Genomic DNA, 13453 nt, shown 5'->3' with positions numbered 1-13453 from the left:
GCTGCCGTGAATTTTGAATCTTGTAATACTTATTCTCACGCCCCGTAGTGCCGTACTGTGGTCTCCGTCTTCTTTTCTCAGTGGTGCAGGCACTTAAGGTCAACAATATATACATGACTAGCTATCGCCTGTGACTCCGGTTACGCAGATATTAAAAAAAAACAATTATGACTTCTAGATTACATTTTAAATCTCTGCTAAATTTCACCAAGATCCCATAATCCGTTCATCCATCCATTCATCAAACTTTCGCATTTATTACTAGTTGTACTAGTTGTCGCCCGCTATTACGTCCGCGCGGAATTAAAAAAAAACAAGTAGCCTATGTATTCTTCCAGACTGTGATCTACAATCTGTGCCAAATTTAAGCGAGATCCGTTGAGTTGTTCTGAACATATCTTCAAACAAACATCCATCCATCCAAACATTCGCATTTATAATATTAGTGTATAAGATTTATATCATTTCTATATTATAAATATATAAAATATGCCAAAACCAATTTATAAAACTATTAAAAAAAAAGGTTTCTAACAAATAATTTTCTTTTCCAGGTTTCAGCGCCTGAGTGGTGTGACCGTCACGTGAATATTGTGAAAAATGAATATTCAAAACACAATAGTTTTGACATAACTTGAAGAATTGAATACATATTTACATATCCGTCCAAATTATGATCTGATAAATGTATTTTATTATGTAATTACTAATACATAGAGTGAAGTTAGGAACAAAATTTAACTTCAAAAGTTTTTTAGTCTATGTCAAAGTCTAAGAGATTTAATCTGAGCTGATTCTTTTACAAGTCCTAATTTTTTTTTTCTTAAGCCTTTCCATCTTTATAGTAGACATACTAAACTTCCGAATTGGATTAAAATATATGAGAGCTTATATCAAACTGCTAAAAAGTAACCTAGCTTCACTCTTACGATTAAAATGAGAATAGGATTTATAAAAGTATATTGTACTCGTATATTATTAGATATAAGGCTCTTCTATTTTCATTTTAGTCATTTTTATTTTATAATTATATGATATTATATCAAATACCGTATATTTAAATAATTTAGTTCGTATTAATAATATTTTATTCCATAATTATTTCTAAATCGACCAAATGTTAATATAATAAACAAGAAAAATAGACACAAAATGCTAATTTCTTAAACAGAATGAATTTAAATTCTCAAGATATTAAAAAAAAATAATCCCTACGAAGATAGTTGTCACAAAAATATATTAGTATTTTTAAGTAACAATACAAATAAGGAATATATAGCGAAAAGAAATTGTGTTAACAATGACCACTGGTCTTTAAATAAGATGGCGCGTTTCTTGAAAATGACAGCTTTTGCCCTGTTCGGAATTATACACGCCTGTTATTTACTAACAGTTTATTTTATCTCTATTATTAGTTCGAATCTTCACCACCGCCACCACAGTCAGCGCCAAAAATGGCGTCAATCAAATAGGCACAAAATAAATAGGTTTATAGCCTGTCCATGTAGAAGTCAGTAGCACTGACAGTTTGGATTGACGACTATTTGTTATCTCACATTCTCTTTGAAATAAATAAAGACGACAATATCTGTTGATATATGTCACAGCAATAAAACACTAATGAGTTAAAAAAACAATTAACATTTTAAAAGTTTAATTAAAGTTTTTGTTACGTTCCATTTTTTTATCGAATATTTTGTTGTCTATGGAATTCGTATTATATTTTATAGTATCGATATTTCCAACAGTAAAATAACGACTAACGAAGTAATATATTCCACATTCCAATACATTATTTACTGATAGTCTTACTCGAATTTTATCAAGGTGCTAATTTATATTTTAAAATAATATAAAACGACCAGAGACAATTTGATTAGCTCAAAAAAAATCTTGAATAATGCATATTATTTGTTAATTGTAAAACATATATAATTAAGCAATAGAGCTTAAAAATTTATATAGTCTTATAATATATTAAAGTCTCTGGTCTAATATTCTTTTTTTTATTATATTAGTATTTTCTTAATCTGAGGTATTTTATCTGTGTAAGCGCGTCCAAAGACGGCGACGTTCGGAGTCATGTTTATTGTATGTTATAGGAAGTTATTCGTTATCATGATTTAATATATTTAAATTAATCGATGTGTAATAAGTAAATATTGTAGATATCAATAAAGGTTATATTTTTTATTCTCTTGTTTTCTTCACATTTAAAATATTTCTGACTTCACTTGTGGGTTTCCACTGTTGAAACACTCGTAAAAAAACATGTCGTTATCCCTCTTAATTTTTGATTAAATATCAGACTTAAGAAACAGAATAAAGACAAAATTTTACACAAAAACCTTAACCTTACTCATGACGAATATACAATTTTTAATGTTTTTGGACCTGTCTATATGTTTGTCCGCAAGGCCGCGTCTGCTCCTAGTAATCTTGGAAACAGATGGGCCGATTTTAATGCGAAGCTGATGCGCGTGAGTATATTACAGGGTAATTTTGCGCTATAGAAGTCGAGGGCGACCGCTAGTATTAAAGTAAAAAAAACCGCATAAGCCGTTATTTTTTATTTAACATTTAAAAAAAATATTGAATAAAAAGAAGCTAAAAATAGATATATGAAATAATAGATTATATATAGATTAGATTAGATTAGATTAAATATAGATACTAAAGGAGTATTTGAAAGAATTTTCATGATCCATTTTTTGTCGATGGTTATAATTTTGTATACGTTTTAAAAGGCCCAGCCCTGTCTATGTGATTTACCATAAAGGATAGGTCACCTGTCTATGGCCGAAGGTTATCAGTTGTGGTTGTTTCTCACGCGGTAAAAAGTGTCCTTTGTTACGCGGCGACGGCTGCGTCTCCAACTACAAGGCTATGCATTATTCTCTGACCCCGTGCTCACTCGTTAGTGTTCAGTGTGACTGAACATTTTCAAAGTAAACATTCTTGTGATTAAGCCTTTCTTACTGTAAGTTTTCACTGCCGAAACACAAACAGAAATATTGTCTCGCACTCTTTAAAAAATTATATTGTAGTAATACAATACACCTCTATAAGGAAAGGACTTCACAAATAAAATGCGATATGCTCATCAATAATATATGTACACATACTGCCAATTACTTGTTCTATTGTGGACAGAAATACTAATAATATATTTACATAATTTTACAATATAAAGTGCATAAGAGCGTCGGAGGCTCAAAGGTTAAGCACTTGACTTGAAATCTACAGATCCTGGGTCCGAATCCCGTCATGTACCCAACGTTCTTACCGTGAAGGAAAACATTGTGATGCAAACCTCCACATATTTGCGAAGAAATTAATTATGAAGTCAATCAACCCGCACTAAGTCAGTGTGCTTGACTTTGTCCTAATCACCCCTAACTTAGGGTACACTCTGAGTCCCTCAGTGGAGACGTATAGTGAGCTGATGTTATAAATGTATAATAGACAATGTGGTATTGGCAACGGCGTATATCCGGCGATTCTAACCTCAGCGTGAAGTGAGGTCGCAACGCACGGACAGATACAAATTTGTTATAGTCACGTATACATTTATATTTATTTTAGATGAGTAACAAATATATTTGTATATTGTAGGTTAATTTATCAACCATTTAATGACAGAACTAATAATTTATTTGATGTAGAAACAAAGCCGACCTTGGTCGCTTACTCATAAGTTAATATTGTAATTTAGTTTTTTTGTACTCAACAATAAAAAAAATACAAGATATTTACAGAAAATTATGTTAAAGTATTTATTTAATGAATATCCTTATAGAAGAAACAGAGAGAATAAGGAGCTAGAATCTTTAGACAAAGGACAATATAAAAAACTCATCACCACTCAAAAACAGAAACTATAAATTAGGTATTAACTACCTATAAATAACGTTGTTGGCTTTATAATAAATTCCTGCTAATTATTATGATATATTAAACATTTTTTTTATTCCGCTGACGAAGTCGCTGGCAACCGCTAATATTATAAACGCGAATATTTAGACGGATGGATGGATGTCTAATATTTAGACGGATGGCTGGATGTCCAATATTTAGACGAATGGAAGGATGGATGGATGTTTGTTTGAAGGTATCTCCGGAACGGCTGAACAGATCTTGATGAAATTTGCCATAGACGTAGAACATAGTCTGGAAGAACACATAGGCTATTTAGTTTTTTAATTACGCGAGGGCGGAGTAGCAGGAAAAAGCTAGTTTATAATAAAATTGTTTGATAATAATATAGTTTACTTATGTTGTTCAAGCATTTGTTTTGAACTTAAGGTCGGTAGTTTGTGGTGCGTGGGAAATGCTGAGAATCGTCACCGACCGCCGCGGCCGGTACGCTTCATTTATTGTTTTGTTAATATTTTCAAAACACAATTATTTAAATTACTACTTTAATAAAAAAATTAAGATAACACATTGATATGATTTAGATAAATTTAATTTTACTACTTCAAAATTGTGAGAAGATAATGCAGAAATTCGTTATAATTACTAAGCTTCAATCTTCGGATAAAATTTAGACTGTCATATACAGATAAACATTTTTTTTATTTAGTAATCACCGCCGTTGATACTTATATTGCTATGACAACGTAGTACTTTATGAAATCACTGACAAAAAAAAAATTAACACAATACATCTAGTTCAACATTCGTCAAGTTTAAAACAATTTGTAATTGTCAAGCGGCAGTAATGGCAGGTGACTAGATCGTACTGTAATTATGTCTACAGACCACAGTCCATGCGAGGTGTGTAATGGGACAGTTCCTTACCCGATCACGCACAATGTCAATTGCTTTTAAGTTTTTTTTCTCCCACGTTTTTTTTTTTTACTTGACAACTCATATTAATAAAGCAATTACTCAAAAACACACTACATAATAATGCTTTATTTAAAACCATTTGCGGAAGTATACTGCGATTGTCTTGATAAGAGTAGCAACAAAATCTTTAAAATCTTATACGCAAGCTACAAAAATGGATTGCAAAATTTATGTAGGGTACTGACTTGGTACTATCCCGCAGAGTTTTAAACTAAGACATTATGTTATTGGTCGAAGTTTTATTAAGTTAAAAATACTTATGTAGTTAAAAAATAAAATAACCTTATATCTTGCTAAATGTAGGGTTCTTTCTACAACTACTCTTCGATAGTGTGAACATCAATTCAATATATTAATCTTTTATACAACATTAGAAAAGGAACCAAAGTCAGAAGGGTAATCGTTTTTGAAGGTCGTCTCACAAGGCTTGTGTGAGGTCAAGAGTACGCTTATACTGTAGTGTTGCAACCTCTGTGCTCCTCTGTGCAATACACTATGGCACCCATTGAGCTATGACCGGCTCACTTCATTAGCAATGGAGTATGAACGATATGTTTTAACACGGTAGTGCAAAGTTTGCAACATTTTTACCTTACGCACGTTATAAGGTTAGCTTTGTAAGTGGGAAAAAATTACTATCGTGTTTTTTTACTCATTCTGGTGATAGAGGACGTTATCTGCGTTTCAGGGATCTTATTAAACCATAAAAAATATAGAGTTAATACCCGAAAAAAAGTAAATTGTATATTTAAAAAAAGTTAAAATCATTGCAGTAAAAGCCGTAAAATGTTCGACAATCAAAATTGTCTACGTATGTTTGTCTTCGTAGCAAAGCTTATCCAAGGTTACATTCATGCGAGTTCGTTGATAGCAGAGGTCTGACACTAGTTGAAATACTAAAATATGAGTAGAATAGAATGTTTCCCGGAATTATAATTGAATTGCTCCTTATCCTTTCCGCCGCGGTCATGGGTAACTACTGATGTTTTTGTTCACTTGTAAAATCGTGTGAAAATTCTTTGTATTTGGCCAAGTGGGAAAACTCATGCTCAAATCCGTGCACTGTTTATACACATTAAAGTAATTAACTTGTAATAAAAATATTTTAATCATTCATTTTTTTGTCCAAATGTTTTGCGAAAATTCATGTTGAGATCATTTTTAATTAAATTCTGTTGAAATATTACGCTTTAACATCCGTTTCGAGTGAATTGTTCGATGAAAAAAATTCAAATTAATTCAGGACATTTTTTAAATATTAAAATGATGAAACTGCTTTGCAAAGGTTTAAAATATGTAATCGTTCATTTGTAAAAATATGTCACATAAATCATAAAGCTAAAACCTTAGGTCTAAGTGGGGCTGTGCCTTGGTGTCCGTATCTGGCGTGTGTCGGGCCACCTTCCGGCTGTGTACTGAACGTAGCCGGGGTCCGTGGGCGTGCCTGACGCGCGTCCCTCCGTCTCCCCCGCCTCACGATCCCGCTCCTCGATCGGCTCCATGGGAAACAGCGCCGGCGTCTCCGACCTCCGCGATCTCGTCGAACCTCGGAGGTAATCTTCCAACTGCTGTAACGTCGGAGGGCTAACTGTCTTCGCTCTAGAGGGAGACTTCGACTGTCGCTTCTGTTCATATGTTGGCGAGACATCGTCGTACAAACTCTTCAGCCGCCCAGTCTTCACTTTCGAGAAGACGGGCGTCTGCAGCTCCGGCAAGTAATCCTCTCTAACCGACAATTTTCCTTCGACCCTCTCTAAAAAGTCCCTGAAGTACCTCTCGTTGAATTTAGCAAGTTCCCTTTCGTAGTGAATACGATCCGACTCAGTCAGAGGGTCTGTTAATTTTATATAATTTTCGTTCTCTACGCCGCCATTACGAACTGAACCGAATTTAGATTTCTCCAATTCTTTTTCAATAACGTCATTAAATTTTATAAAACCATTTTTATGCTCGTCGAAGAGATCGGTGTCAAACTTCTTAGTGGCTTCTTCGGTTTTATTCTTTTCTAAATCTAGATCCTTCGGTCTTTCGGCGGGAGCATGACCGTTTGCTTTTCCGTTAGCTAAGCTGCCGTTGGTTGTCGGCGCAGTGACAATGGAAACTTTTTTCTCTCTCAATTGTGGTGAGGAAACTGGAAGAGTTTGAGCATGGTGGTTGGCGTAATAAGTTCTGGGGCCCATAAGATCGAGCAGGAAAAGAGCCGCGACTACCAGAGAGAAAGATCCGAGAACAGACGCGTTAACCACTAAGTTCCTCGGTATAGAGTCCAAAGATGCCAATTCTAGACCTCCTAGAAATAAAACGTATATTTAAACTTGAATTTGAAATTGGTCAACTATATAACAGAATGTTTGGGATAGACTTACCTAGAATTAGGAAGAACAGCAACCCGAAGCCGAGGAAAATTCCCTCCAATATCCGTCGTCCTCGCGGGATCTCTTGGAACACTCGCGCTATTATCAAGCCGAAGGTTATAATCACGTAACCTGTAAAAAAAATACTACGTTATTAAATTTGTTTTACAAAATAGCTCGTAAACGAGACAAAACAGCAAACGCCAAATAAGTGATATAGAAATAATACTGGCTACAGGTTTTATGGCGACTCCTTACTTATTTCAGTGCCAATTTGCGTTAAATTGCGATATGTCAAAGTCATAGCGTGGGTTGGTGATACATGGGCAAATACAGCGGAAGCTTTTCCCCACAAGACGTTGTAAAAAATGACGTGTAGATATTACATATAAGACATTTTGCGTATGATCTACTGTTTGTTTGCTAATAGGTACTTATATGAGGAAATAGAATCAATGTAACAAGTACATTGAAAATGCAATGCATTATAACTAGTTCGTTGTGATGAGTTTAGTATGCAAACTGATGAACGTTCAAGTGCTTTTAAACAGATGACGTGATTAATTTATACCTACTTTATATAGATTTAATCTTGCGCGTATTAAAAGTAACTTTAAGATTAAGGAAGTAAGGTTAAGTAAAGGTACTAGCAAAGTACATTACTAGCCTCCATAAACGGCGTCAGCGAAGGCACCGCCGACCGAGTTCCAGGTGACGGAGGTGAGTAGCGACCACTCGCGCGACAGCTTCTGCAGCAGCAGCGCCAAGCGAGCCTCATCGTCTGACGACACGCGCTTCGTTACTAGGCACGACACGCAGAACACCTGCCGACACATGGTATAGAATTAACTACGTATTCGTAGGTACATTAAACAGTTTCTGTTTACAAATAACAAGAATATAGGCGTAAAACATTTTTACCCAACTTCTATCTTTTTTTAATGTCGTAAAGTAAGAAAATCTATCCTGGTCTAGATGAGGGCGAAGCATTTCTCCGTGTAATTAACCCCCGTTCATTAGCTTAGTAGTAAGTTAAGATCGAACTAGTATAAGTGATAATAGACCCTGGATTTAGAATTAAAAACTAGACGCAAATTTTAATAAATTTGTAACACAATGCTTTAGTAGTAGGATGCGTCATCAATGTGAAATAAGTCTGATTATAAAATAAATGCTAAATATAATCCATTGTTCTGTGTTAGGGTAAAACTGCCAGTTTAAAAACGATGAGAACAAAAGGATATTCGCAAAAAAAATCCTAAAACAAAGATTATTCTTTAAGGTGGAATTCGAGAAATCTTTTTAGTATAATTTTTCGATCGAAGACGTTTGATCGACGACCGAAAAAGTCCATAGTCAGTACGTAGAACCAGTTTTAATTTTCAAATTATAAGATTATATAATTTCCCTATCCCAATTGCTAATCTTATAAATTTCTATGGCCATCGATACGAATGCTTCTTGTTTATAAGAGATTCCATGTTGAAATGATTGTAACCGTGTCTTGGTCACCTATTACCTCACGTCGTAAGTTTACGTTGCGTAGGCGCGTGCGCATTCGTTACGGAACACATGGTGTCAAACTTATGTAAATAATTGACCATGTTCTATGGCATTAGGTTAAACAATAAATTATAAGAGACTTTCAAATGTTAAGTTTGCTTTCAATAAAGTGATAATAAAATAAACAGTATGTACTTCGCTAAATACTAACCATGTCTCCAATTTCCATTGCCACTTGTTTCAAAACAAATTGTCAATTTGGAAAAGATTCACTTTCTTAAAAAAAACCGAGATGTTAATGTTTTTGTACAGGTGTTTTTGTTCTGGAGTGGGAACAGAACAGCAACTTGTATTCGTAATTTTAGTTATCAATTGACTACGATCATTTAACTGTACTTAACAGTACATCGTTTCATTGTAACATTTTTATTTTTGTTACTAGCTGTCGCCCGCGACTCCGTCCGCGCGGAGTTAAAAAAGAAAATAAGTAGCCTATATATTCTTTCAGACTATGTTCTCCATCTGTGCCAAATTTCATCAAGATCTGTTGAGTCGTTCCGGTGATACATTCAAACATCCATCCATATCCATCCATCCATATAAAAATTCGCATTTATTATTATATTAGATATTAGATTAGATAAGGTAAAGCACGTACGTTATAATGAATGCATCGTATAGGGAAAAGACCGTATCTACGCTATAAAACATTTGTTCAAAGTCGTTCCCACGATGGACAGTGCCGTCAAAGGCAAAAGACTTCACGCTTAACTTGGAGGACTTGAGTCCATACGATTAGGTCGTTGTACCATCGCATTGTTCATTGTTAAGAATTATAAGTACGTGTCCTGTAATAAGGTTGTATCATTTTTGATGTGAAACGTCTATATATATATATATATATATATATATATATTATATATATAATATTATCTTTTATGCAATTTACTTGTACACACACGATGTTTCACATCTGCCAGGCGTCCCATGACGGCTCACATTATTTTGCTGTAGGTTTAATCGTATTTTCATTAAATGCCGATTTACTGCGCAAAACATTATTATTGACTTAAAAAAAGCATTTGACACTGTTAGTCACCAAAAGCTATTAATCAAATTAAGTAAACTCGGTGTTACTGGAACAGCCCTCAAAATGTTAACAAGTTATCTAAAGAATAGGAAGCAGATCGTTAAAATCGGTAATTCTAAAAGCTCAATTCGGGAACTGAATGATTTTGGTATTCCACAAGGATCAATATTAGGTCCACTGTTGTTTTTGATTTACATGAACAATATTAATACAATAGGTCTCACAGGCCATCTTACGCTATATGCGGATGACACATGCCTATTCTACTATGGTAATTCTTTTGATACTCTATTAACGGATGCTCAAAACGATTTAGACAGACTTAATGAATGGTTCCTAAATAATTTGTTAACAATCAATATAAAGAAAACGTCTTTTATAATATTAACAGCAAAAAATAAGCCCATACCAGATTTTGTTCCCCCCAAAATAAATAATGACACTCTTCAAAGATCATATGAAGAAAAGTATTTAGGGTTAGTAATAGATGACAAACTAACATGGAAGCCGCATATAGAAACGATTAAGTCAAAATTAAAAGCAGTCCTAGGAGCTCTTTACAAAGCAGCTCACTGTATCCCTAAAAGAGTTAAGACAGTTATATATAATTCTCTAGTAAAATCGCATATTGAGTACTTAATGGAAATATGGGGATCAGCAGCATCGACTAATTTACTTTCATTACAAAGAACACAGAATAAAATTATAAAGGTATTATATCATTTTGATTACCGAACTCCAACTAATGAACTTTATAATAAAACAAAATTACTTAATGTCACTAAAATGTTTAAATTTAAAACTTGTACTCTCATAATGAACATAATAAATAAAAACATTAAGTCTAACATTAAACTCGAAAAAAGAGATAACAAACATAACTTACGTAACAAACACAAATTAAAATCAATTACTCCGCGAACTAACTATGGAAATAAAACTATTTTGTTCGAAGGCGTTCAAATGTTTAACAAACTGCCGGACGAGATAAAGAATTGTAACAGTATTAATGTTTTCAAAAATAAACTTAAATCATATATCATCGCTGAACTATAATAATCTCTCAATATTATCTACATATATAACTTTGTAATTCCTGTCAATTTAGATTCTTTTCTATAGTTGTGTTAAGGTTTATTTTATTTTATATTAATCCTGTATTCTGTATCGATATTACGTATTAACCCGCAAGCCTGTATGTTATATATACTTCTTTTTTTTTATTTTTCTCATTGTAAGTGAAACATTGTGTTTTTTATGAGAAATAAAGATCTTTAAACCTAAACAAGGTAAGTTCACATAGGTAGGTTACCTACAATTATTTGTCACACATAATTTTTTTTGCGAAGTAACGCCAAATATTACTTACTCCGCTGCATCTAAAAACTTCGTAATTGGAATACATGATATAATTTTCAACCAAATTTCATTTGCAATTAGCGACTAACAATTTATTCATGTAAATGTCCTAACTTTTTTAAACATAAAAAAGTTTCTTCCGTTTTGTCAAGATAAGACACAATGTTGTAACTTTTACGCAAATATTTTAAGTGTTGGTAATGTTACTGATAAAACTTACTGCCTACTTCTAAGTCGGCCAAAAACGATAGATAACTCGTCCACACAAACCTACCCAAGTAAATTTACCTAATTTAAACCTTTAGTGCCCCTAAATCTTTCTATACGTTGCCAACTATGCTAAAATTTTTCACACTTTTCTTCAACAGTATACGTGTGTTACATAGACACTTTTGAGTTTGGTAAGTGATAAAACAAACCAAAATCATGTCTTCATCAAATCGCGTTCTGTTTGGTTCACAATGTCTTAGAAGTCAATAGTCTCTACCCATATCCGATAATTGACTTTTCCATTAGGAGTATATTCAAAACAAATTATAAATATTTTTAAGTAAGCTAATGAGTCACAGTCATACAATCTCATTCATATAAGAGGAAACTAATTGACTGTTATTATGTTGTTACTTAGCAAATAATTTGTCTAAGCCGTGTGAATACTACAGTGATAATTACGGTGGATACAAGCAAATCGCGATACTGTCTGAAGGGTACACGTCAATTTAATTTACAAACTATTATATTAATTTCTGAGTCTTAACCTTATTATTAATTAAATAATAAAAATTAACAGGTACAATACATTGGTAAAGGATTTTAATTCGTTATCTTTATCACTGAAGGGGCTAAATCAAGACTTAAGAACTTCTTTGTTTATTGTTTTCGCGCGCCAATCTCAGAAATGACTCACCAGTTATTTCAGTTTTCAAGAATTTCAAAAAACAAATCTCACTTTTACTTTTTTAACATTGCCAAATCTTTTTCTTTTAAATTAAAAATGTTCAAATCTGTTTTAAAATTTAAGCAATAGATGAGAACTATTTCATGAGTGTCAGTCGGATCTTTTAGTTTTTTTAAGGTTTTTTTGTCATTGGTAATTAGTTCATAAATAAAAGTTGAGATCTCATACCTATTCAAAATGTCAGCGATCCAATAAAAACAAAAAAATAAGGCAATTTAATATCCCTTACTATACTAATGGGACTGAACTTCAATTTTCCCTAAAGCTATCTTCTCCTAAGCATTGTAAATATACTCACGAACTCCACTATCTTAAGCGCGACCCACTTGTCACAGACCGGCATCGCGGCAGTTAGCGCGGCCGTCGTTACACAACAAGAGGACCAGCCGTCACAACACTGACATGCCTGCGGCGAGCTCAGTTCCCACAACGCACGGCCGCACCGCACCAGCGCACACTCACGTCTGATACGACCTCCACCAACAACAAACTGCTATCAACCAAAAGCCCAACACCAAAAGCCCAACATCCATCACCGAGGACACACGGACAAGAAATAAAACACCAAAGCCACACATTAAAACATTATACTTAAATTTATTTAATTAATTCACTGGCATGCAATAATTATCATGTTAAAAACTAATAAAACATCGAGAGATAAATTCATATTTTCGAATTACAAAAGGTTTAGATTTTGCCAATTTCATAATGCATGTATACTCTATTAATGCAGAGAAAACAGTTCCAAATTGATTTAAGTTCTTAAAACCTGATTTTAAATATACTTAATTGATAGACAGAAATAGTAAACTACAATAAGATGAATATTTCCTTTGAAAAAAACTTCAAAAACTTAGATATATTCCCGTGCGGTTATCTTATAGCGAGAGAGGAGACCTCGCTCCGCCGCGGTTGTACTTAATTCATATTCTAAATGATTAAACAATGAAAAACCACACGCTTAAATATATCATTTCGTCTTACAAAAGGCATAAAATTTAATACATTCAATTGTACTTTCCAATTAGATTCTTAATTAAAATATAAGTTTAAATTAAAAATTTCTAAAATATTTTCTTTTACCTCTCTTGTTTTACAGTGAATGCAAAAGGAATTTCACGAGAAACGTTATCAAGACGAGCGAATCATAGATGGTCTTCAAAGCAATAAGCAACAAGCTTCTCAATGTCGCCGTTTCAACGAAGATTAGTCACAGGAATGGGACAGTTCTATCAATTAGCATTATCTAGTTAGATTATCTAAGGTAGCAAAAAAACAACCAGTTGTTAAAAATGATTGATAAACCTGCCCCAAGCCCATACTACACAACCC

At 33.4% G+C, this 13453-nt stretch overlaps 1 protein-coding gene across 1 annotated transcript; it reads right to left on the bottom strand.

Annotated features, from left to right (window-relative positions):
- Positions 1 to 6136: 6136 nt before the first annotated feature.
- LOC106713349 lies at positions 6137 to 12671 on the bottom strand. The gene is made up of 4 exons (XM_014506150.2): positions 12417 to 12671; positions 7876 to 8032; positions 7221 to 7340; positions 6137 to 7144 (listed from the first exon to the last, which is right to left on the bottom strand). The coding sequence occupies exons 1-4, from the start codon at positions 12459 to 12461 to the stop codon at positions 6207 to 6209; spliced, it is 1260 nt and encodes a 419-aa protein (XP_014361636.2). The 5' UTR covers positions 12462 to 12671; the 3' UTR covers positions 6137 to 6206.
- Between the last annotated feature and the right edge of the window lie 782 nt (positions 12672 to 13453).

This window comes from Papilio machaon, chromosome 10, assembly GCF_912999745.1.
Source record: "Papilio machaon chromosome 10, ilPapMach1.1, whole genome shotgun sequence".
Lineage (NCBI taxonomy): Eukaryota > Metazoa > Arthropoda > Insecta > Lepidoptera > Papilionidae > Papilio > Papilio machaon.
This window is presented reverse-complemented; position numbering and strand designations above follow the sequence as displayed.